This window comes from Vidua macroura, chromosome 6, assembly GCF_024509145.1.
Source record: "Vidua macroura isolate BioBank_ID:100142 chromosome 6, ASM2450914v1, whole genome shotgun sequence".
Lineage (NCBI taxonomy): Eukaryota > Metazoa > Chordata > Aves > Passeriformes > Viduidae > Vidua > Vidua macroura.
Genome location: NC_071576.1, coordinates 54,819,879 through 54,846,786, shown reverse-complemented (window position 1 = coordinate 54,846,786; position 26,908 = coordinate 54,819,879). Strand labels below are relative to the sequence as shown.

Genomic DNA, 26,908 nt, shown 5'->3' with positions numbered 1-26,908 from the left:
TTTATTTTCAATCTATTATCAACTGTCCTGCCATGTCCAGCCTAAAGTTGGCATAGAGGAACAGAGCTGCCATTAACCCCTCTGGGTGCTTTTTTTTTTGAGGAATTTGATGGAAATACAAACCATGTGTGACCGTACTCGAAGCAAATGAAACCAATACTTTTGAGTGGCCTGACACTACACAGATCCAATACCTAAAACTGTGGAATCGGGGCAGAAGTTTGGGTTTTACACAGTAAAACTTAGGAGTAAACCTGGAGGAGATTCTTCTCTGTAAACATGAGAGCACATCTGACATGGAGATCAAAAGGAGAACTTACACTAATTATACCGAAAAACAATCAGTGCTCCAGAACAGATAATAATGAGAAATGAACACTGCAGGAAACTTTGATGTACTTCTTAGATAACTGTGGTACTTTAAAATTGGATGCAGTTCAAACATTTAAAACATGTCAGTCTGAGATCTACATTTCAGATTGAGAATGTGTTGATGCACAAGCAGATTTTAAAATAAACACACGGTGGAGCAGAACACAAACATGGATTAAAATAAAAAAAGAAACAAACCCAAACCCCTGCTCTTCAGTTAAATCTCCCCTGTTGAAGAGGCTTTAAAACCACTTCTCCTTCACACAAGCTAAACCCAAATGCCAAATTTTACTGAAATCATTGTTAACAATCCCGTTTGCAGCCTGGATTGGCTGGGGTGCCTGTTGACTCAGTGCGATTTGATTCACAGGCACAGAGTAGATCACACTGCCAGCTCCTGCTCCCACCAGCAGGCACAACACTAAGGGCAAAACGCGTCAGTCCTGATGGAGAACACAAACCTGGGGATATTTCAGCAGGCCGTTTGTCTTGCTGATGCTAATGAAGATTTCTCAGGATAGGTAGGTCTGGTTCATTACTGACTAAGCTGTGGGACCAAGCGGAAAAGGTGCTCCCAAAAGCATCAGTAGTGATAGGAAAGCAAAAGGACGGAAATTTGGAGACTTTCAAGCTTCTCCAAACATACTTCCTTATGCTCCCGTTTAGCAGTAAAATATTTTCCTGTAACACCCTTCACCAGAAAGTCACCTAAAACAAAATAAAGAACTAAAAAGACAGCTAAAGGCACAACTAAAAAGACAGGTAAAGTTTTTCTAAAACTGCAGCTGAATGAAATATGTGAAGACAAAAACCACCACAGGGCGGGAAAGAGTCATTCCAACATCACCATCAATCCATCCATTTACACAAGAAGAAATGTCGGTGTGATACACTTCATTTTCACTCTGCAGCCAAGCCATGGGAAGTGGATTTCCCCAGTATCATGATGTGACTTTTGCTGGGCATCAAAAAACACATGATAATCTTCAAAATATGATGAAAATTCAGAAATGCTATTAACAACAAAAAGTGTTTCCCCCCCACATTTCCTATTCACATTTCCTGTGCTCTGAAGTTTAAAATTCCTATGAAAGTCCCATCTGAGGGCATGGAGAACACAACTGGAAGAGGTCCATGAGCTCCACAAAAAAATTAACATAAATTTTTAGAGCACTCTCTCTATATAAACTACAAGACAGCACATGCTGCCAGGACTGCCCTTCAGCAACAATATGTGCCAGCACCTATTGGACTGTTAATGAAATTGGCCATTAAATTTAAACACTTTGGAGGATGGAGAAGAGCCTGTGGCTCGATGGTTTTAATTATTTTGCTGAAGAGGGGCTAAGAGTGTGTGTGACAACTCCAGGGATGAGCAGAGCACATGGGAACAGCCTTGGACGAAGCTACTCATGTTCCCTGTTACATCCATACCCCAGGAAGGACAGCTTTTCAAATTTAAGCAAATTAACCAGTGGTCCTCATTAACGTGGCCACCCTTAAGGACATTTGACCCAGGGCACAGAGTGGGGCATCAAAGGGGACACGGGGCGCTCTCAGTTGCAAGCATGCATGGGCTTGCTGCCACCAGAATGTCCTGACACGTGTCCATCATGTCATTTTCAAAACAGCTGCTGCCCATGGACGCTGTTGGAGTGTTTAATTACATGGAATAAGCACTGAGGGCCCAATGCTGCTCCAGCTCCCACGCTGGGCCACCAGCAGGGCCACCACGCTGGGCTCCTCTCACCCCAGGTGACAGAGCACAGCTGTCACCTGCAGGGTGGCTCCTTCCAGGTGCCCACACCGTTTATTTCCTGCTGGAGTCCATCCCCTGGAGTGCTTCTGGAACCAACCAAACACGCAGCACATGAAATCTGAACATGCACCATCACAAACATTGGTTTCCTTTCCTTAAGAGGCAAAGGAAACAGCTCTCATTTTATTTTCAGGGTGCAACAGCAGCCAGCACCAAGGAAAACAGGCAGAAATACTTCTCTAAAGCCCTTTTCACAAACATTTGCCATCTGCGTGCTGGATGATGGACTGTGTTCACACACTGTGTGATTCCAGGAGCAAATTTCAGGGATTTCACATTTCTGAAGCAGTAGGGAGTCAAATATTTTTGCAGCCCATATTTCTTTCAATCAATTACTGCCTACTGGTTACAGAAATACTAGAAATCTGACAGGTCATAATTCTTAAGGTCCAAATTCATTATTTGAACACATAAATCTGCTGAGACAACATTCACCTTCTCCTCTACCCTAAAAAAAGGATTCCTGGAGCCCACAAAGCAAACTCCCAGGCAGCAAGCTCTGTTCACATGGAAATGTTATAGAGGAGAAACAATATCAGAGTGCCCCCTATGTTTATAATTATAGCTTTAATAACATTCCACCTCCTTTCTAATTTTTCCTCCAGGTTCCATTTTTGGCCTGTTCTCAGTGACAGCCTCTCACAGGCATTTCCAAACTACAACACATACTTTGGTGAACTATCAGTTTCACTTACTCCACACTGATTTTTACTTGATGGCAGCATTTATTTTTTCCTGGTGGAGCTATGAGTTATTCCCTCATAAAGAATAAAGCATTTAAGAGATAAGTGCTCTCTGAAAGATTTAGCAAGTTTTAATCATCCAGGTACACACCCATCTGTTCCCTTTTATCTGGAGTTTTGGATGAGTTAAAGTTTTACAGGGATAGAGGAAGGAATGACAGGATTGAAGTTTTAAGGTATATGATTGTAGAGTAAATTAGGGTGGAATGAAACAGCACTACCACGTCCAAGGAAAGGTAAAGGCTTCATGAAGCAGACTCAACCAATAAGTGATTGATCAAGTGTTGAAGCAAGAGAATGCTGAGGATGGGGCAAGATCTCCTAATGAGCTAAAGCAGGTATGGCTCTAAGGTCCCTGCTCCTGAAACCACACACAATGGAAAGCAAAGCACTTTGTTGATGTAAGGGCTCAGAAATGCTGGAGTTATAACCCTCATGGGGCAAGTTCATCATTTTACTGTATAAATTCAGTGAAGCAAGGTGGGTCTTTTCCCCTTTTTTCCACAGAATTTCTTCACCCTATCTCACACTGCTGTGCATCACCACTAAAATACAAAAAATGCAAAGTGAAACCCATGTTCACACAAATTTTGACAAACCCTCACTGCAAGACACCAGCTGGAGCAGAGCATGCTGGATTCAGAACACACTTTGGCTCACAATTTACAAAACCAGCCTCTCAAGCCACACTTTACCAACCAGAGTGGAACCCAGAAGTTATGAATATGAAAGAAAACTCTTCAGGGCTAGGTTATCCTCCCTCTGTCTGGGTCAGACTCCTTGCTCCCTCCTCAGACGTGCCTGGAGGCAGCCTGGAGATCCAGCCTGTAGGAATGCACCGGTTTCCCACAGCGAATTTCTGTGCCCTCCAAACGGGGTGAGTAAATAGTCCCTAAATAAAAATTATCTCTGGATCATGCCACAGATGTAAAACAAATCAGGCTGTGTAAGACGAGAAGCTGGAAAAGAGAGATCACCCAGATTTGCCCTCTTTCAACAGCTTTTAAAACAGATCCTTTTCCCCCCCAGGTGCAGCTTCTCTGGACTACCCAGATGCTCCCACATGGATCCCAAGAGGACTCTTACATTCCTGGGCACAGCATGTGGCAGAGGAATGGGAGCAGGGGGCACATCTCCTACATCCAAGGAACTGACACTCCAACAGCATCGAGCTGCTCTCTGCATCCCTTTCTTCCTTCCCAAACATAACCAGCTACTTACCCCATATCCCCAGACTTCACAAATAGCTGGGGCACTATTGCTATTTTTTAATGAAAAAGAGAAAGTATCAGGAAAAAAAAAAAAAAAAAAAAGAAAGGAAAAAAAGAGAAAGAAACCAAGAAAGGAAAAGAACAGACACAAAATTAAACAATCTACCCTAAAATAAACTCTGTGGTATTATCTGTCTCTTGTCAAAAAGTTATTAGGAAATAAAAGTGACAGACTGTCTTCTAAGATACATCCCATGACCAAGTGACACACCTAAAACTTGTCAAAGACTTCCCTCTGTTGATGTGTCTGCTTATCATTAGTGCCCACACGTGTTACATTACTGTATACTCTTGGAGGGTGGAAGCTCTTGATTTATTTCTTGCAGGGAAAGAACACTTCTTTCCCCCACCTGATTTCACCCTTCTGATGTGACAGGTCTTTGTCTGTTCCTCACATAAACCAGAGAACTCCTCAACTAAACCAGACTCCATGTAATTATTTTCCCTTAAAAAGAAAGTCAATAAAACTGGCAAATATGAACAAAACTGGAACTGATCTATCAAATAACTGTAAACAAATTTTCCTCCAGTGCACATTCTTCACATTGAGGAATTACTACTGGTCAGTATTAAAACCAGACAAATTATGTGGTGCTTTGGTGAAAGAAGGGATGAAACAACTCATGTGGACAAGTTACAGAAATGGGTAAACGAGCTGGTGCCTCAGCCCAGACAGCAATTAGTTTTTTGGAACTTGGTGTCTGGTGTCCAGCCCTGCATGTAGGGCCCCTACAGAACATCTCACATCAGAACTGGAACACCAGGCTTTGCCAGCTCCACTTGAAAACTGGGCTTTGACCACAGCTTTGATGTGGCTGTGCACTGGGTATGCTCCCATGAAGTTTTAATTCTTGTTAAAACTGCGGGAAGGCGGAGCAAGGACACCAGGAGGGCTCAGGAGAAAAGTGCTGCCGTGGGGGCAATCTGGAAAGGGTTTCCTCTGCAGTGTAGCCAAAAACATTCAGAGGGATTTTAAAACTGTTTGCAGATGAATATCTGTACTTTTTTTTCTGAGAAGAAACTTTAAATGAAAATTAAACTGAGCAAATAAAGCAAGCTAGAGCTATTGAAATAGAAAGTGTAGGGATCATGGGAAGGGGAAAAGAGCAAGAGAAACGCTTCACACTGGAAGGTGCACCCAGGAGGGCAAGTACACAAGAGTTTGAGTCTGAGCAAGAGCAAACTGTGTGTCAGAAACCAGTCTACACCACATCAGCTGGACAGATGGAGAGAGAGATCTTACCTGTTAACATTGCTAAGACCAGATTCAGTAAAAAGATTAATTTTGTTTCTTCATTATCTCTTCTTGAGGAGCAATTGAAACTCTCTTTTCCACACCATGAATATCTATTTTTATTTGCTTTTGTCTCAATGCAACCTGAGTGATGTCATGGTAGCCCAACAACAGCAAAATGATTCTTTCCCAATGCTGTGAGGAATCCATAGGCCAGGGTACCAGAATTCCCTGCCTTCCTGGATGTTCCTCGGCGCATCCCAACACCAACACAGCACTGCTTCATGGGATTCTTTGCACCCAGTGGTATTGAGTCAACCAGAAAAGAAAAGTGCCTTCAGACATGAAGAAAAATCCCCAGCCTTCCCAGAAGGAAGTGCAGGGGGCAGTTCAAAGCTGAACCCTAAGAAAACCCTGGTCACAGGGGGTTTTGCCTTTTAATATGGTTTAGATTACAATCCTGTCTGTCTCCACAGCTTTGATGAAAGTCTTGTTTTCCATGTCAACCGAAAGCAATGAACTAAAACAAAGAACTTGACACACGTACATGTCTCCAATGTACAAACAACTGGCTGTTTCCATAGAAGAACCAGAGAACAAACTGAAATAACTCTAAAAAAATAAATTCCTGATCTTGTAATAAAGGCCACATGGTCAGCTCAAGTGAGTGCAGAACTGGAGGGGCAAAACTGATCAGTTTTACCCAAACACCAATACTGATTTCATCTCTTACTTCATCTCTTGTTCATCCCAGGACACATTGCAGGACTCACCTCTTACTCAGTAGAGCATTGGCAGAATTAATTATTGAGTGTTTAATCAAATCAAACAGTGAATGAACATAGCCTGGAGTACGAGTTCATGGAAAACACAAAGCAAACCCAACATCATCGACCAAATTTTTGTGGTTGAATCCAAACCTCTTATCTGTACTCACTGGAACCATTCTGGCCTGGGCTGCACACAAACTTGTTTTGTACACCAGAGTCAAACACAGTTCAACAAAGCAGAAAATCAACAGAAACACCATTTGGAAGCTGGATATTATGAATAATTCTTGTGAGATTTTAATACCATCAGACTCTAGATTTTGCCCTGATTTGGGAATAAACTGATATTCTGAACCCCATCTTACAAATCCCACAAGACCAAACTCAACCTTGCTTCCACTGGGCACCACTATCAGCAAAAAGTGACTGATCAATAATCAGTGGCACTGTAAGTTGAAGCAAGAAATAGTACCAGCAAAGGCTTTGGATCTGAGCTGAAAACCCATTTAGTTAAGAATATTTTATTGTGGAAAAGCACGTGGAAACAGAAAATAAGTTAAAATGATAAAGAGACCTGAATAGAAAACCCATGGTTATAAATGGAACAGTCATTGTGAGCAGACAGTTCTGTACATCCACATCTGTTCCAGTTCAAAGCAGTTCATGTGAACCAGGGCAAGGAACTATTTTTTCCTTCAGTGCTGCAAACCTATCTGCAGTCTGGCCAGGGCACAGGGTAGGAAGAGGGAGAAACCACCATCACTGGCTCAATCCAAGTTTCAATGAGATGGAGCTGCCACCAACATCTCTTCTTGCCTTTCCCTATTTTCCCTCCCATATCAAAACACACTTAGAAGAGAACAGCAACATTTGCAAACACTTGTGGCAATTAAAGCTGTTTGTTTTTGCTAAAACCAAGCTTAACAAAAGCTCTGTTTTTGTTCCTCTGCTCACAGATAGTTTCTGTTTCACAACTGTCCCTTCTGGGGCCACTTTGATGATAACGTGGGAAAAACAGGCAGAACAGTTAAACAGGGAAATAAATATGTAAAAATAACGGAGCTGCTCCAGGACTCATTCAGGTTCCAGAAAAGCTCAGATTTCCTGCCTGTGGATAGCTGAAACATTTTATCTACCCAGTTTGGTCTTTGTTTCTCTAATATCCTCTTTTCTCCTTCCATTGAATCTTTTTTTTTTTTTTTTTTTTCTTTTAAAGTAACAAAGTAACAAAGAAAGCAGTGGCAAGAAAAATATGGTGTGAAGAAACAGAAAGAGCACTCAAAAAAGGGTGAAAGCTGGAATTAGCTCCCTGTTTTGCTCCATACTTCAGAGGAAAGACATTCCCCTGTAATAATCTGGTCATGAAAAGTATTTATCTACCTCCTTACATTATTAAATGACTACACACATACAATCCGTGGGATTTAAAAGCTTTTTTTTTTTTTGTTTTAACATCAGATCGTTCACATTGAGGTTGAAATATGTTTATAGAGTCCCTGACTTAATTTGCCACAGGAAAAACATGAAACTTCCCGCAAACAACTCTGCTCCTGACGGAAAACCCGCTCAAGTCAGTCAATACTGAGTAATTGCTGGACTGAAATCAATCACAAGCTCCCAGGAACTGCTTCAACTGGGTTTTGCTTTAAAGATTTAGTGCTGTGACAGATGAGGAGCTGAAATCTTCAGCTACCATTAGACATGGTTTCCAAACTGGATGGCACAGCCTCCACTGGAGCAGAGCTCGTGAGAAGCTCCCCAAAAGGCAGAGATCTTCACTTCAGCTAAAGAATCCTTAAAACCCCTCGCACAGATGCACAGTGAATAAGGGGCAGGGCTGGGCAGTTAAATGCTGCTCATGCCAGGTGGAGAAAGCGCTGTGGAGGGTGGGAAGCTGCTGCAGATTTCCCTCAGACACAGAGGCATGGAAGCTGTTGGGGCACACGGGAGGGTCTCCTGCTCAGCTGCCCACTTGCCACCAAAACCAGGGCTATTTGTACACTTAAGTGCTTCTCTGGATGAGGGCCAGAGGGCACAGGGAATCGCAGGACACAGCCCCCAGGAGCTATTCTGAGAAAATGTACTGAAGAGGGAGAAAAAGGAAAGCTTTCATTAATTTATATTATCAAGACAACAAATATCTTATTTTGGAAATGATAATCTGGTTCTTTTAACTGAGAGTTTCTTAGCGAGATGCTACAAAGAGAAGCTTTAAAAATTAAATTATTTCATCTGCCATTTAGGAACTACTAGCTTTAAAAGGCTTAGATTTGATTTCTATGCCTCTGGTATGTAATGATGTTTAAAATCTAAACCAAAACCTGTTTCTGCTATTCCTCTGGTAATTAGTAGATGGCCTCTGGTTTTCATTATCCAACTATTCATTTATATTGTTAGATGGGCTCAAATGGTTAAGATTAATCAAAAATACTTTATCACAACACACAAAAGACAAGTCATTATGGCACTATAAGAACAGAGCACAATTTCTCTTGCAGCCAATGACTTGTCATTATTTTCAGTGTGTTTGAGAAAGCAGATTCATTCTCAAAAGAAAATGATCAGCTGCAAATTTACAAAATAAGCTATTTAATTTTTTCAGTGTGATGGCATTCCTCAGTCCCCTACAAAGTAAGCAGCAGAGTGAATAAGCATGGCCTGATAGTTCAAACTCCATTTCTGAAGTAAGGAGCACCTCAAACAGTTTTACCCTGTTTGATCTGGGCCAGACACAGAGCACTCTGCTTCTTCCTCACCTACACAGTGCACAGGGTCTTACCGGGGACAAATGTTCTCTTCTCTCAGCTGGATCCATTTCAAGTGAACTAAAATGACAGTTCTTGTTCTCTGTTGCCTGTCAAACCCATAAATTCAACGTATTCATTCTTGTCATATGCCAGAAGTTCTGCAACTTGAATGCAATGCAGATGGAGTGATGGGCTCTCACAATGTCTCCCTAAAGTTTGTGAAGTCCTCCAAGATCTGTGGATACAGAAATACCTTCTAAAGCATATACAAAAGGGCTGGGACATGATTTTGGTGTTCAGCCTCCTAACCTGGGAGTTAAAGGAGGATTTCCTGTGTATCCTTGAGTACAATTGTTCAGAAACAGGATCTGTTCCTGTTTCAAGAGCCCAAACATCATCTAACACCTCAGGGCACATGAAGTCAAATATTTCTCCAAAATGACTGAATATGAAATCCGTAGCATAGGAAGAGTTGTCTCTGTTAGCTGAAGTGTGTCCTGGCAACGTACCTCAAGCTGCTCTCTCGTGCCTTTAGCTGGCCTCAGCTTTCTGGCAAATGGATTATTGACAGCAATAAAGATTCAAAGATGAAATAACATTTCAAATCTATGTCCCTGTCAATGTCAATGCTATACCCTTAAAGGCAAATTGTGGGAGCCTGCAAACAAAACCCTGCTAGTACAGTGCTGATACCCAAAACCCCAGAAACCTTGAAATGAAAGTTAAGGACTACTCAATTCACACCCTCTGTACAATCAGTTATGCTGATTTAAAAAAAATTGAGTATATGGACACTCACTCTTCATTATTCTGTTTGCCACTAAAAGAGGTACTCCCAAGATATTTCCTGGCAAAGGAAATGGTGCTCAGCATGTTTTAACTTAGATTAATCACCATTTTTAATGAGTGAACAAAATTACAGCATCTTCTGCTACTGTTGTACAGAGGCAGCCTTAAATTTCACCCAAAGGAGACCTCTACCTAAAATTCCTGATAACAGTAATTTATTTTCAGATATGTTTGATTCAAATTTATGGTTGGCTGGGGGCAGAAGCATGATGAATTGATTGTATGCCCTAGGAGAATAAATTTGTGAACATACATTGCTTGAGCTGATTAAAGAAAAGCAAGTGTCGCTTTGGATGTTGGTCTGATGAACCTTAGGAATAGTGTGAGAGGAATAATTGACCGGAATCTCACTTTTATTACTTCAGTGATCAATTAACCTTAAGAATTCCACTGCTAATGATTTTATTTTAACTCTTTACACAGATCTGCAAGGTCTTACCACATTGGAGGCAGATGCAGAAAGCAGCTTTCCCCTACATGCTGCCCATGCCATGTGAGACCCCTGAGGCACAACCCCAGAGCCAGCCCTTTCCCTCACTGACCCCGGAGCTGCAACTCCTACACCTGGCGAAAATCCTGGAAAAAGCCTGGCTCCACATCCTTACTTTGTGACTCAGGCTCATTTCTGTTTATACTCTTGTGAGCTGAAGAATGATGATGACTAGTAGCTATATAGATAAATAAAGTGTATTAAGTCACAGGAAGTAAAAAGGGAAAACCATTAATTTATTTTTAGTAACCTGTTCTTGCCATTCATCAGAAGAAGAACATCCAAAAGTTTGCAGTGAGATACAAGCATCTGGATGGGGTTTGCTGACCACATACCAGCATTCAGACTACTCACAGAGAAGCATTTGCCTTCTTTAGACCAGTCCCAGACTCCGTGCCAGGAACACAGGATACAGACAATAACGGAGTCATTTCCACTAGCAGGAAAGGGTGCTGTCATCACACAGGCTGCAGTTGCTTGGTCTCCCCCTTCCAGTGGTCCTGCAGTAGATTCCTCCCTACAGATGCACCTTGGCACCAGCTGGTACATCACAAACTAGGAAATGAACAGGAAAAGTGTGTGCTGCCTACACACCTTCCATCAGCAGTGCCCACACCAGCTCAAACACCAGGAAAAACGTGCCCAAGTCCAGATTGCCTTCTCTAAATGGACAGCCCAAGTCCTGCATCCTGGCTTGGGCAATCCCCAGATACAGAGAATGGACTGAGAGCAGCCCTGAGGAGGAGGACTCGGGGTTGCTGGCTGAAGAGAAGCTCAACTTGAGCTGTCAAGGTGTGCTGGCAGCCCAAAAACCCAAACATGTCCTGGGGTGCCACAAAACCAGCGTGGCAAACAGGGTGAGGGAGGGGATTCTGCACCTCTACTCTGGAGCACTGCATCCAGCTCTGGGGCCCCAGCATGGAAAGGATGTGGATGTGCTGGAACGAGTCCAGAGGGAGGCCATGGAGGTGCCCCAAGGGCTGGAGCCATCTATGGAGCCAGGCTGGGAGAGCTGGGGCTGTTCAGCCAGGAGAAGAGAAGGCTTTGACAAGACCTTAGGGTCTCTAAAGGGGCTAAAGGGGCTCCAGGAGAGCTGGAGAGGGACTTTGGACAAGGGCCTGGAGTGCCCTTGGGGAATGGCTTCAAACAGGGAGGGCAGGTTCAGATGGGATATTGGGAAGGAATGGTTCTCTCTGAGGGTGATGAGGCCCTGAAACAGATTCCCAGAGAATCTGTGGCTGCTTCATCCCTGGAAGTGTCCAAGACCAGTGTGGACAAGCTTTGGAGCAACCTGGGATAGTGGAAGATGTCCCTGCCCATGGCAGGGGGTGGAACAAGATGATTTTCAAGGCTCTTTCCAACCCAAACCACCCTGGGATTCTGTGACTGTGGCAATGCTAATCAAAACCAAAGACATGATGATTAAATCTGGATCTGGATGCTCAACTCCCAGACACTGAGTGAACTCAGGACACCCACATACCTTCCCCTCCTCTTGCTGGTTTGCCAAAGCAGCACCAATCCAACAGCGGAAAACCTTTTGAGGCCAACAGCGCCGCGCCGCACTTGTGATGAATTTAACGGGATTGCATAAAAGCTTCCATCTCTTGCAGCCCGCAGAAGTTAATTTTTTTTCTGGGCAGTCATACCACAAGCATAAAGTCACACCATATTTTGAATCTTTGCCTTCCAAAATCCGGGAAGAATTGCAAGGCACGCTCACTGACATGTCTTGTGGTGCGTGGGCAGCCAAGATACCAAAGTGCAAATGGTCAGACACAAATACGCAAGAGGTTTTTTCTCCGACTGTCAGTGCTGCTCTGGACAAGTGTCTTTAACCACCCTTACCTCAAAGCAGTAAAAACTCTAAAGCTTTGAATGATGCTTAGCCCTGAAACTTCCACCTTGGCTCCCTTTCACTTCTTAAGAAAGATTATAGAACTCCTCCAATATCATGTTGAAAAGTAGAGTTTTAAAATGTATTCAGAGTTCATTATTTTACCTCCATGATGTCACTGAAGTCACTATCTGCTCACTTTTCCTATTCAATTTTTAACAGTGTGTCCTGAATCTGCTCTGAAAATGTAATTTAGTTGCTAGACTTTTCCTTTTTTCATTAATTGAATACTGTGAAATGTATTTCTCTCACCCTGGCACATTTTCTCTTAGTAAACCTTATTTATCAACACATGGATCCCTATTGCACATCGCAAGCTTGTTCTGCAAGCAGGATATCAGTTGACGTCAATGAAGATGTACAAGGGCCACCAAATATTTTGCAACATGTTTAGAAAACAGAGATTTTTCTTGTTTTAGTCTGTACTCATCAGGATACAAATAGAGGGAGAGGTAAACCAGCAGGACTGGGAGCCAGGAATATGTAACTCAGATTGTTGTGTATCACTAATGTCACGGTAGAAGTCCAATAATTTATAGGATATGAAAAGAGCAGTTAATGCCTGCTAACCACTTAGGCTTCTCATAACAGAGTTTAGGTTTTAAAACTCCCTCAGAGCACTTACACTTGTGTGGAAAAAGTCATAGGTGTTTATGTCAGTTTAAAAAAAGAAAAGGTTCTGCCTTTCAGAGCTGCAGTCTGAAAGGCCATCTCAGTAATTGTATACATTATTAATATACCACTGATAGGAATAAGAATGTCCATCCAGGTCCTTGCACAGATAGAGCTGCCAAGAATAAATCAGATATGTAGATAAGGTAAGCAGGCAAAGATATTAAGGAGGAATGACACTGGGTCTGGTGTTACTGCTATCTTTCCATCAGTTCAAATCTGGAAATAGTTTCCATAATGGCTGGAAGGACAGACTGCCACAGAAGGTTCAAAAAATGTGAACTGTGGGAGTCTGAAGAAGACAGCAAACACTAGCATGTGGGCCAGTCACAGAGGAGAGGCAGGGACAAGCCACGGGAAAGAGCAAAGGAAGCTGGAGCACAGAACACATGGAGCAGCACAAAGGCATGGAACAAAGGCGAGATGAGGACGGAGAGGGGACACAGGTCAGCTGCTGCAGAGAAAGGCTAAAGGTGCAGGGGGGTCAGGGGGCAGGGAGAAGGGCTGGCCCTCCCACCAAGATGTAGTACTACTTTCAGAAATAGAGGGATGAGGGATACAAATCAAAGGCTAAACCAAATAAATAAGAGTCTATTTCCCTGAGGGCATGTGGGCTCGCCCAGGACGCAGCCTGGTGACTAATGCAGAGGAGCTCTGCTTCCTGTGCATTCCCAGCCTCCCGAGCCAGGCAGACATTGTGGTTGTTGCTAAAAGGCCCACATTGACCATAAATTACCTCGCAGGAACAATGGAGACACCACTATCTCTGTGCTCTTCAAAGCACCAGAACAAAGTGGCGCAGTGTTAGTGGCATTGCTCAGATCTAACAGCTGGCACAAGATGACTTAGCACCACTGAAAATAACCCCGTGACAGGGCCCCAGCAAAGCTGCCAACCCCTGAAAATTTGTCATTTGTAAAGCCCCCTCCCCTTGGGATTTGTACCTATGACAGAACTGCAAGTCTTGTCCTGATCTCCAGTTTGGCTGCAAACATGGGTGAGGTCGGGGAGGTGAATAATGCCACACCAGCTGAACACCTTCTGCAGTCTCAGAAATCATACAGAGCTCTTTCATCCCACTTTGCTGACTTGGCTTGTGTAATAAAATGTGAGGCTGTGAGCAGAAGGGCTTTGTCAGAATCCCTGAAAACACTCATAAGAAATAAGGAGAGTGGTGACTTCCATTCCTGGACCTCACTGAACCAGCGGTGCACTCACGCCAACAATTCTATATGAAATGCAAGTTTTGATAGTGTAGATGTACTTCAAATTCCCAGTCATCTTGCTTGAGGACACTGCCAAGGACTTTGGACAGGCTTTCCTCTGGATCCTGCTTGGTGCCTTTGCCTTTCCCAGATCTCATCCCTGTGCTGACTGCCCTCTGTGGCAAATGAGGATATTAGCAGAGGGACCAGGCCTCCAAAGGCACAGGGCAAAGATTCACGAGTACCTGGACAAGAGGGAGCAGGCTGCTGAGCTCTGTGTAGAGGCTAAGGGGATCTCTTTCCCCAGGAGTCACAGACTTTGCTGTACAGTGTGATACGAGCACCTCTTCAGCACTATGATCTCTGTGAGAACAGCTCCTTCCTGCTGGAGAGGTTTCTGGTCAGAGCTGTATCCCAGGGGATCTTGCCCAGGACCCAGCTGTGTAAGATGTCAAACGTGCCCTGGTTAGTGCCAAGTATCACCAATAAAATGGAGTGGGGCCAAACTTGGCTTTCATCAGCCTTTCACACAGTAAAGTCCTCAAGGTTTTCATGCCTGTCACAGCCCTTCCTTTCTTCCTCTCCCCAAAGTGATCATAATTAAAAGTGAGCCTTATTTTCCAACCACAGCACATCCCCAAGCATTTCCTTTTCTCAAAACTGCCAGAACCCAAAGGGTGCAATTCGAGTCAAAAGGGACATTTTTCCCTTCCCGATGCCAACAAACACTGCTGCTTCCCAGGGTTACCCTGCTGCCTGCTTCTGTTTTGGCACATTGCTTTCCCCCATAGTTCACATCACACACCCATGCAACCTCAGCGTGTGGCCCCAGAGCTCTCCACCATCCTCCCAGCACATCCACCACAGCTGCTCCACGATGCCCCGTTTCCCACACCCTGATGCCTTGTCAGAGCTCCCAGTGATTGCCAGGCTGCCCTGCTTGCTGCCAGCCTGGGGCAGGACAGGGAATGCTTCCCGTGGCACATGCCTGCAGTCCGGTGCCAAGTCAGAGCCGCTGCCCCGGCCGTGTGCACGCTCGCCCCCAGGAATTAATAAGTTATTACGACAAATTAAAATATTAAGTTAATGATGTGCATGACTGCAAGTTACAGAGCTGGAAAAGAAGTCCTAATTAAATCAATACAGTTATTAGTCCCTTGTCATCTCTGATTAATTATTAGCTTAATATGCTCCATCATTTTTACTGTTAATGGAAAGAACTGCAGTGCTACCAGGGGAAGCTGGGCTGTACACCCCAGAAACCTATGGAGACATGCTGGAACTCCCAGCTCTGGGCTGAACAAGGTCTTTCAGAGAAGAGAGGAAGAAACATTTCATTTTTGGGGGCGCTGGTCTGACAGCATTTAAGTTTGTTTTCAAAGGGGGCAGATGTTTGCTTAGAGGATTTTTGACTGCTGAAAGGTTAAGGGGTAAAGGTTTGACTTCTAAAGCTGGGCTTAGACCCGGGCACTTGTCCCAGTGCCTCCAAGCTTTTCTCTGCTGTGGCAGGATATCACCATGGTCCTTTCAGGAGCCAACATGCCCCTCCCTTGCCCCAAAGCCCACCCCAGTTGTGACCCTCACCCCATCCTCACCAGATGCACTCATTACACCATGCACAGAGAAGGAGTGGGCACCAGAATAAGCTGGCAGGCATCAGCTGTGGTGCCTGGCTCCTCAGGGCACAAATGAAGCTCAGGACACCTGTCCTTTCATGCCACCGACAGGGCCAAAAATAATGTGTTGAGCTCACTTTTCTCCTTGGTAGTGATAACTGAAACAGTACTTTGGATTTAGGCAACACATAGTATCTACCCAGAGCTCAGGGGAGCACAGTTTCCCTTCTGCTTTGCTGTCTTCCATCATCCCTTCTCTGCGCCCAACTTCTGCCTAACTCCTTGCACCGAGCGGGTTTCCTTTGCTGTCTGCAGGAGGATTTTTTTGAGCGCAAAAACTTCTAGGATGGTTCTCCATGTGTCTTTCCAGTAAGTCACAAAGTGAATTTATACCACAAATGCTGCTATGTCATTAGACAGGAGCTTTGTTTTAGAAACAGCTTTTACAAACAAGCTCTTTTGGATAGGTTATCAACAGAAATACAAACACACGCTGCCAAGAACAAAACTGCTCCTTGAACTCATCCATGAAGCTGTTCGTGCTGCTAAGGGGTGATTCAGTAAATTAAATAATGTCACTGTAAAAGACTGTGCTTCTCAAAGATAAAAAGCCACTCAAATGATTTCTCAGGACTCTCACCACCCTATCGCTGCTATTACCTTGTGATAAATTGCCACCTGGCCCATGAGTAATGGTAGTTCCCAGTGCCATTTTATCATTTAGTCCTCTTACTGATAATCTCTGTTAATGTACTGCCACAACACTTCAGCTTCCCATGATCTACTTGCCTTCCACTGCAGTTGTGCAAAGTTGGAGCTCCTTATTTCCAGGAAGAAGTTAAGATGGGACAACCTGTGTCATGCAGAAACCCTGTCCCCTGCTCCTTAGATATAAAGCCCACCTGTTTTGTGTCAGACATAAAAGAAAAAGTTTAAATTCTGAGCACTCTGGCCAGCTAGGTTTGATGAGTAAACAGCATTTCTTCTAGAAATGGGCTGAACTCCAGTGAAATATTTGGCTATTTAATGAGCAGGCTCTAGGATAACGGTTTTCGTGGGAATCCAAAAAGAGGGAGTAAAGAAAAGGGCTCCCCGCGCTATTCTTAGCTGCAAACAGCTAGATTTGGAATTTTGATTGTAAAGCATGGAATTTATAAATGGTGCCATGCTAAATTTACTTCATTTGTATACAATTCAGCCGGATAATCAGAAGTGTTCCAGCATGTTCCTGGTTAGCATCTCGGTTCTGGTTTTATTGTCTCCAAGCTAGTAGAAAAAAATGCGTTCAGTAAATAGTACTTGCAAAATTTGTGTCCCAGTGTGTGTGCGTGAAGGTTTTCTCTACAGAGATTTTATATAAATGCACATGTGGGTGCACATGCATGCACCAGACACTGAGCCATGATTTATTTCCAGAGGGAAGCCAAGGAAATTCCCACCCCCTACCACTTAAAACGATCTGCTCTTTGGCTCCAAACATTCTGCAACTTCTCAGCCAAGGAATGTATTTTCCCCTTCCAATATAGATAATTTATTTTGCTGAACACATTAGTTAATGATAGTGAGATACATGATTTAGTCAGTTCTGTAAAAACATTACTGACAATCTCAGATCCATTTCATTTAGCAAGTTGGGTTTTTTTTTTAGCTCATCTTCCGCAGCACGGTGTGAATTAACAGCAATCATCAACTCAAGGATTTGTCACATATACTTCGTACTCCAGCAATTTTTCATAATTAGATTGGCTTCCTGCGGTTAGACGAGCTTTTAATTATGATATTAATATAGGTTAAAAGGACTTCACACTGTTTTACGCTTCGGGAGGCGGGAGGGGGAAAGCGGGAAGTGGGAGACGAGCTATTTCATTTCACCGGTACTTTGTGGCGATTATTTCTGGATTTTTAAAAATAGTCGATGAAACGCTAATAATAAATCCCTTATCGGGGCAGCCGGGGCGGCCGCCCGCCGAGCCCGTCCCCGGCCGGGCAGGAGCGCGCCCTCATCCCGCACCTTCCCCAGCGCGGCGGCGGCGGCCGACACTTACGCTGTCCCCAGGGCGCGGCGGCCGGCAGCCTGCGCAGGTGGATCTCATCCTTCTCCATCGCCCGTCCGAGCTCCGCAGCCCGCCTGCCACTTGGTACCAAAGTGAACTTGCCAGGATCCCTCCTCTCGCCGCTCCTCCTCCCTCGACCCCCCCGCTGCTGCCGGGGCGGGCGCGCTGCTCCGGGAGCGGCTCCGCGCAGCGCCCCGCCGCCCCCGGGCACACTTTAAATACGAGCGCCGGGCGGCGGCCGGCCCGGCCCGCCGGAGCGCGGCCCTCCGCGGGGAGCCGGCCCTCCTCCCGCCCTGCCCTTCCCTTCCCTCCCCGGTGACGCCGCGGCTCTCCCCGCCCGGCCGCCCCCGCGCAATCCCCGCGCAATCCCCGCGCGTACCTGCGGCGGCGGCGGCGGGGCTGACCTTGGGCGCGGGGCGGCGGCGCCGGAGCGACGGCGGCAGCTGCGGGCGGGGACAGCGCGGCCGCGAAAGGTCAGCGCGCCCTGCGCGGCGGGAGCCGCCGGCCCGCGCCCCGCACTCGCCGCGCACGGCGGAACCCCCGCGCCGCTTCCTAGGCCTTTTTTTTTTTTTTTTTTTCCAGAAGCTCCCGCACCTTCCCGTTTTTCCCGAGGTGAAAAGGAAAAGCGAGGCTGGGTCTGCTGCTGAAGCACCGGGATCGCTCCCCCTTGCCCAAAGTGCGGGCTGGACACTCCCCGTGTTTCTCACAGCCCCGGTGGGAAAGGTGACGAGATTCCCAGCTGGAAGAGCAGGGTTAAAGTTCTCCATCCCGCCGGCACAGGGGCAGCCAGGGCAGCCTGTTTCCCGGGAAAGCTTCTTCTCCCAGGTCTGGTCCTGGAGGGATGCTCTGGATGTCACCGTACACACCAACAAACTCGGGCCCTCAAAGAACAAATTTTTTAAACTTTTTTTTTTTAGAAATGTGAGGTGTAAAATAGCTGGCACTCACTCTTTACAGCTCCCGCTGTGTGGCTACAGTATTTGTACAGGGGTTTGAGTAGGATTTCAGGCCATTCCCCTTTTCAGTGCCCCACAGGGATTCCCTGGTCCTCTCCAAAGTTACAGCCCGAGCCCGTGCTGTACTGCAGAAACCCACTCAGGCAAAGCCGACACTGATTTATCTGCACCATTCTCTGACTGCTTTCTCTCTCTTTTTTTTTAATTGTAATCTCAGACCAGCACTTAACCCTCAAAAATGCAAACCCAGGAGTGTGCAAGGGCTCTGCCAGAAGGAAAGAGGCTCAGCAGGCTTTCCAGCTTCTGGCAGGCAGCCCCCAAATGTCCCACATTTGCAAGTTCCTCTCACTGCCATGCTCCTGCTCTACCCAGGCCCTTCCTGGTCCACTTGCATCCAGGGAAATTGCAGGGACATTGCTGAGTGGCATCTTGCTGGTGGCTCTCACCCCTAGGCTACAGATGATGGTTCTAATTCCACTCTGAATTCCCCTTTGCTACTGAAAATGTGGCAGGTTATGCCTTGGGTATCTCTGTGGGGCTGTGTTTTGGAGAATTGTAAAAGCATCTTTCCTGAGTTGGTTGGGAGTTTGACAGCAGAGGCAGAAAACACAGTGTGGTAAATACATGAACAAGGGAATTTATGCATATGGACATTCCCTTCATGGAATATAAGCCCTAGAGGCCCTGAGTCAGGATGGTTTCAGGCTACATTCCCTATCTTTTTTCCTCCATTTTAACTTTTGGTCTGGTTTTGGGACAGTTTAGATGGGACTATTTTTAAAGTGCACATCACTGGGTTTAATTTTAGCAGGGGAAGGGGCAAGCAGATTGTGTTGCACCGAAGCCTCACTCACCAGCTCTCTTAACCCCCAGATCAAAGGCACTTGGGAACGTGCTCTTTTCCCTTCGCCTGTAATTAATTTATTTTGGATGGAGATCTGCCACAGACCCAAATGTGGGCATGGGACCAATACATATATTTGTTTTACAAATGTGAGACACAAAGAGAAATCTGGGAATCGTGCTAGATTCCAGTATCCCATCTCATCATGACCACAAGTTCCATGAGCATCTGCTGGATAGAGCTGGGGTGGGAATTCAGCCTAGATGTATGCACAGTGCCTTCATCATTGAAGTGCCACCTTTCCTGGTGGACAGTAGGCTTTCTGTAGGTTTTCCCTACTGAAAGCCCAGCCAGAGGTACATCAGCTGATTTATGACATCATTTTGTAGCAGGTTTTAGGAAGTTTTTATCTGATAAATCAGATTTTGAGAATTAAAATGTGTTTTCAGGTGTGTATTCCAGCTTCACACCTGAAAAAAAAAATAAAGCTGACATTACTGCCTCATTTGAGGTGTTTAAGTCTTAATGAGCAATAACTTATCTTGGTGGCCTGAAAATTAAAATACATTAATGGCCTGGTATTATTTTAGAAGGTCCTAGGCAGACACAGCCCAGATTTGAGTGGAAATGGAAAAATCTCAGCACAGTGTGGAACCTGTGATCCACCCTGTAGTACTGAGAGGCAGGACAACAAATTCCCATCCCACAGCTGTAGATGGGCTCTGGCAGATCCTTTAGCTTCTCTGGAGAAGCCCATTGTTGGAAACTGCTGTAAAGATAACAGGAGAGTTAAAGAAACCATGGTAAAGAAACCATGAGTCTGGGCCTGACCTCCATCTCCCTCTGCTGCTTCCCCACACTACTCCTTTTACCTGTCAATATTCCCTCCCCTGCATGGGCATATGGGCTTTGTAATTGGGCTAACAAGGGCTGGACCACTCACCTGAGGTGACAGAGCCACTCTGTGGGACTGCTCAGGCTCCAACAGGCACAGAGGAAATGCAATTTGTCTTCTCAAGAGCCCCACAAGCTAAAATCGGCTGCTGGGATGACAGGAAGCAGAGACTCCAGCTCCAGTTTTCTTGCTCAGCCTGTGATAAACCCAGTGTGCCATCTCAATACATACTTCTGAGAAGAATGGCGAGGGGATGGAGAACCCTCTGTCTGTGCAATAAAACAAAAATGCTCTCCCAGCAGTGAGGAAGGCGACAGTGGGGCTTGGCACCCACACCTACCGTGAGTGCTCTTGCTGGAAATATTTACAGTCTGTGAAATGAATTGTGTGCCTTCTGAACAATAATAATGCAGCTCTGGGCTGCTGTGCTCAGGAGTGGAGGCTCTGTGTGCTCAGGGTGCTCGTGCTCTGAGGAAATGCCTGTGTGTGGCACCTGCCCCACCACCCCAAATGGCAAACCAGCAACCACCCACCCCTCTGCCTTGGAGTTGCCTCTGGATTGTTTTTCTGAAGTCTTTTACACTTTTGAGGGGTGCTCAGAGTAGACAGGGATCCACTGCAGCTCTGCTCTCAGCTGGGGCGCCCAGAGATAAGAGCCCAAGTCCCTGGCAGGCACTCGGGGCAGCGTGAACACAATCACATGATGGTGAAACAAACCCTGGCTGTGACAGCAGCACAGCCCCTGCCCCTCACCTTCACCAGCACCCACAGCATGCTCCCTGGCTGACATGGCCTCACAGGCAAAAATAAAAGAGGATATGTTGTGTAGAATCAGGTTCCAGAGAGCCCTAAAACCACTGGAAACGCGGGAAAGGTAAACAGGGAGTGATAAGTCACAGTATAAAAGCTAAGGCATGCCCAGAGCAATTAGCAGGTGGCAAGTTTAAATAAATAGGATGAGTGTTTTGCCATGTAATGCACTGAAACGATAGGATTATTAAGTAAATTACTATATACTAGTAAATAGAACAAAACTATACACAGAATACAGAACTTTGTTACATTGTCAGGAGATACAAGTTAAGCCAGAAGCTTTTTTTTAAAAAAAAGGGATGAGAAATATTTACAAAAAAAACAAAAACAAACAAACAAACAAAAACCCAAAAAACCCAAACAAACAAAAAAACCAAACTACGCTCCAATGGCCTCTACTGTACAAAGGAGTCTGGCTGTAATTTTCAGCTTAGTAAGCTCTCAAAGCTCTGATGGTTGGAGAGACATTTGTGGGGATGTTCTATTTCTAATCTCCTTTCCTTGCTTACCCCTGACAGACAGTGGGTCCTGGGTGAGGTGGACCTCAGAGTATGGCAAGTTCTTTTGGCTCTATAGCACTCAGCATTTATGTAGCGCTCATGTACCTAAAGCACAGACGATTCTGTTTGTTTTGAACTCATTTTGGTCTGTTACTTCTGTGAGCAGCCTCTCTTTTTTTAAAATTTTTTTCTTTTTTTTGGTGATTTAACATTTTGCAAAGCTCAATGAGAAAAAATGTGATTGCTTGTAAATAGTAACGCCCAGGAGGAGCAGGACTATTCCCTTTCTTAGGTCCCTACGAAATAATTTCACCAGCTGCTGTCAGCCACGAATCTGGGAAACACCCCGGGTTTTCCCATCAATGCTGCCGAAGTTTCCGGGTGTCGTTTTACAGAAGGGGTTCGAGGCACCTCCCACTTCTTCCCTGTGCGGTTTGCAGTTGAAAGGAGCACCAGCCGAGAGCCCGGCAGCCTTTGGAAGGAGTTTGGGAGATGCTGAGAGCTGCGCTCCCAGGAGCGGCTTTGACTCAGCCCGGGTGAGTCACAGCTGCTCCCGCCGCTCGGGGAAGGAAAGTTTGACAGCGGTGCCACAGCTGCACCGGCCAGAGGGGCGGGAGGGAAACGGAGCCCACTCCCTGTTCTTTTAAACCCGCTGCTATTGGATTCAGTCGCCCTCTCAGTCACAAAGCTGATTGAAACGGAGCCAAAATACTGCTGATGTGTTTCCTTTTGGTGAGATCGCCATCATCCATCTCCATCTCCTGTGGGATTCTGGTGTTGTGCTTCAAATTATCCATGCATTTAGAAAAGTTTTCCCTAATCCCAAACACTTCTTGCTATAGGCAAGACAATTGGTCCGTGGCCATTTCCATCAAACACGGCAGTGTGTGTTCCCTGCTCTTTGATCTTTGAGATTAACAGCAGCACAGATTGATTACCTTCTTGAACTGAATCTTCAGGTAACCATGAGAGGAAAAATCAGAATGGTTTTAATCCTTTCTTTTAGTTTATTTTTTTTTTGTTTTGGTTTTTGTTTGTTTGTTTTGTTTTTGTTTTTGTTTTTTTTTCCTTTGGTTGTACAGTCCAAAGCAAAAATTAGCCCACAGTGTTTCCATCTTCCAGCATGCTACAACCTACTTCTGTGTCTTTGGTCTTCAGAAATGAAGATAAAAAAATTATACAAAATACTTAGCAGAAGTTACCTGTAGAGCTTTAGTCACTTGAATCACAAGGAGGAAGAAAGGGTGAAGCATTTGCTTGTGACTCCACCTCCAAGTCTTTGCATTTATAGGAGAGGCATCATCTCCCTCAACACACATTTAGTCCAGGTGCTTACTGTGACTTCATTTTGGACCTGCAATGGTTTCACCATTTGTAATTGAGGCAGCAAAGCCTTTTGTTGTAAAATACAAAGAGGCACTAACAGTGAGTCAGGTTAATACTTTAAGTGGCTTGGGTACTGGGAGACTGCAGCCCCACATGCTACAGTCATTCTGCAGCATATTTAGCATCCTGCATGCACTGGCAGCCCGCTGAGAGGCAAGGTTTTAACACTTCATTAACTGTGATAGGAGTTTTGCCATCAGCAGTGATGGTTTTCACATGCCAGGACCTAAATATTTCATATTCTCCTTCCTTATCAGCAGATATCCACTAAAACTGCTCAAGATTTGTTATCCACTGGAGATTAGAGACTCTGTAAAGCTCAGAGTTTTGACAGCACTTGCCAAAGGAGGTGCTGGTTCTTCCAGCCCATCCATGAGGCCATCTGCTCACCAGAATAACAGAGATCACACCCAGAGACCCAACACAAAGGGTTTTGCTCCTTGTCCACCCCACCTCCTGAACAGCCAGGAGCCCAGACTGATCTTCCTTTCCTGACAACGTCACAAAAAGCAGCAAATTTGTACTTCTGTAAATGAATGCAGACCTGAAGCTACAACAGCACCAGATTATGGTATAACAGCAAAGAACCTGTTGCTCTAATACTTGGATAATATTTCACTCATATATCTGCTTTTTCTGATTTGAATTATGGCAGTGCAGCTCTCAGTGGTCTACATACAACAATTGCCTACAAATATTGTAAGGCCTTTCCCTGAGACATCACCGATGAAATTCCACATAAGACTGTCACTGAAATGTAGGTTTCAATTCTGTACTTTCATATATTCAGTTGCAACTGGTGGTTACATCTTTTTGTGCGTTTCATAGTTAGTTTTTTTTTTTTTTTAATATACAGAGTGTATCTCCAAGGTGTTTGTGGTTTAAACACTTGAATCATGAATTGAGTTGGGATCTCTGTGAAGACACCCTGGAAACAAGAGGACAATGAGCTGAGAATTGGTCCAGGGCTGAGTCAGAGGAAGGTTCAGAGACGTTCACCAATATTTTCCAAAGCACAGATACCTATGGCCTGCATGAGAAACTGTGAGAGTGGTGAGCTGGTTAAAGGAGCAGCTGTATTCACTTTTTCAGCCTCAGAACTCTGTGTTTCTGCAGGACAGGTACTGAAAGGAAGAAACAGAGACAAAATTGAAGGATGTTTCAATATGAAATCACCCTCCCTGAGACTGATCTTAGCAAGAGAGAGCATCACCTGCAGCAGCTGAGTCCTGCTGAGGCAATCAGGTATGGCTGTGTCCTCACGTGCATGTGTTTGAATATCAAATGGATCCAGGAAAGAATATAGACCTTTTTATATTGTGCTTTGGATCCATATAAATAAAATAATGCAGCAGTGATTGTTTCCTGGTGAGGCTGAGCTCTGCATACCTTCCTGCATTATATCTGTAAATGTAAGTAGCCTGTCTATATCCAGATGGGTAATCAGGATTAACAAAGCCAGGCCATTTGTTACTGTATACAAAGGTGCCATAAAAATGCACGACTCGCAGCAAACACCGGTGTTTGAAAAGCAAGCAGCCAGCACTGGGTCCTGTGTGATCCCAACAGTTCCAGGAAAAATCAGGGTGGGAAGGCAGGCAAAGCCAGAGGGGATGACAAAACCAAGGTGACACAGAAGACCAGAGCTGTGGGCTAGGTTCAGTAATAAGAGGGGAGGGCTGGACAAAAATGGATAAAAAAATTGTGATTAAAAAGTTTACAAAATCCTTGTGTCTTATTCAGTGTGACTAATCCAAAGTCAAATCCCTCTGATGAGCTGTTGGCTCCTGTCAGGGCAGCTGTGACATCCAGGCCATTCCTTCAGCTCTAATGCCACCTTCTCCATGGAATCTTAATAAATCTTTTTAATTGCACTACTTAGGAGTGAATCTGTCACGGGAGAATTTTTTGTAGCTCCCTTCCAGACTGTCAGATCTGTCTGCAAGAAGAGAAGAAAGGGTGCTCGGCTGCTATTTCTGTCAGGACTGCGATCCAAGAGTTGCACGAAGGAGTTTTCTGTTTCAGAGCTGAACTCCCATCACAGCAGCCTCTTGCTGGCCACAGATGAAAACTGAGTTTGAGTGGGTTCAGGAAGTTCTGTGTGCATCATTTATGTAGGTCAAGGTGGGAAATAGACACCAAAATTCACATAAATTTCTGGTGATTCTGGCAATTTCTTTTCAAAAGCAGCTCTTGAATGCTCCCTTTCAAAACACAGGGTTTTCAATATACGTAATATTTCTTTGGCCTATATTATCAACTATTCCAATGATAAAAACTGAGTTCTTTTATATATATAATTTTTATATGTATAAATACAGAATTCTTTTATCTTAGCAGCAGGTTGAATTCCCATGGGAAGATGCCAGCACATACCCTGAGGATGAGGATATCAGCAGTCATGAGGTGAGAGACTTGGCAGAAGGTGTGAAAGGGACCAGTGACACAGGAGAATTTCCAGCGGCTCATTCTCTCCTTCTTCCCACATAAAACCTGCACACCCAACAATTCACACACCTTAACATATTTTTACCTGAAAACAAGCCCTCAGATATCTTTCACTGTCAGATCATGAAGAGTATTATTTAGTGATTGTGTGTGGACAATAAACCTGAACAGAATAAAGAGAATAAATCTCAGTGTTCTTTCTGAATATTTAAAAATACTTTAAAAAATGCACTTTTTACAACAAACTTATAAGTAACTTTAATTTATCAATGGCTTTGAGAACATCTAGACATATGTAAAAACAATCCTGAGAAATTACAAGATAAAACTCTTTTCAATTCTGAAAAAAAACTTTTAAAGTATCTTTTTTTCCCCTATGCACTAATTCTCACCTTTCTCAGGCAGAATTATTTAAGTTCTTCTCCATGAATCCTGCATTTTAAAAGACACACAGATGCAACTGATCTTTATCACGTTCTTTTAAACACGAGGGGGCACCAAAAAGCCAGAGGAGCAAGATAAAAACGTTTCCCATACAATAAATCAGAAAAAAAAAAAAAAAAACAAAACAAAAAACAAACCTGTTACAACTCTTGATAGCTTTGTCAAGTGAGACAGATTTTGAAGGAAAAAGAAAGGAAAGCCATGCAATGTTTTGTCATCCCTTCATCTGAAAGGACTGGGAAAGTAATCCCTGCCATGTCATCTCTTGCTGCCTCATTTCTTTTACTAGGTAGAATACAGATTATTTCCCACTACAGATGGTTCTCAAGGAAGGAGGAATCCTGTGTCCTTGGTTTTATAAAGGAAGAATCCAGCCTTGAAGCTAAAAGATGCCAAATACCCCCTCTAATGAAAAGTTGAGACAAAGGACCGCTAGATTTTTTGATTATTTTTTGCTATAGAAACATCAGTTATGCTTGTGTTACTAAAATTTCCAGCCCTTTTTCAATCAATTTGTGTTTCCATTATAAAGCTGACTAGAAAGGAAGCTTTGATATTTAGACTAAGATATGAAAGTTCTTAATGTATCATGATCCCATCTATTGAAATCTGGATGCCTGCACACCCAAACCAAGGGGATTTTCCCAGTGCCGGGGGTGAGCAGGAGCCCCAGCACGGTGCAAACCCCGAGAGAAGAGCTGTGCAGTGAGGAAAGGGCCACCTGAGCCCTGCCCCATCACCTTTGTGGCTGCTGAGGCTCTGCTGAGCTTTCCCAGCCCCACACATGCTGCGGGGTCAGGCTGTGGGTTTTGCTGTGTGACAGATCTCCACTGTTCATCCTCCCGCTGCTGCTCATGAAAGGGAGCAGGATTCAAAGGAATGC

General features: G+C 44.6%; 1 protein-coding gene across 1 annotated transcript in view; it reads right to left on the bottom strand.

The window, feature by feature from the left end:
* Positions 1-17,898, bottom strand: part of ANO1 (anoctamin 1) — a 71,335-nt gene extending 53,437 nt beyond the window's left edge. Inside the window, exon 1 of the mRNA XM_053980189.1 lies at positions 17,731-17,898. Coding sequence (XP_053836164.1) covers positions 17,731-17,788 — 58 coding nt within the window. The 5' untranslated portion in view covers positions 17,789-17,898. The remainder of the gene's footprint in view (positions 1-17,730) is intronic.
* Positions 17,899-26,908: the final 9,010 nt, after the last annotated feature.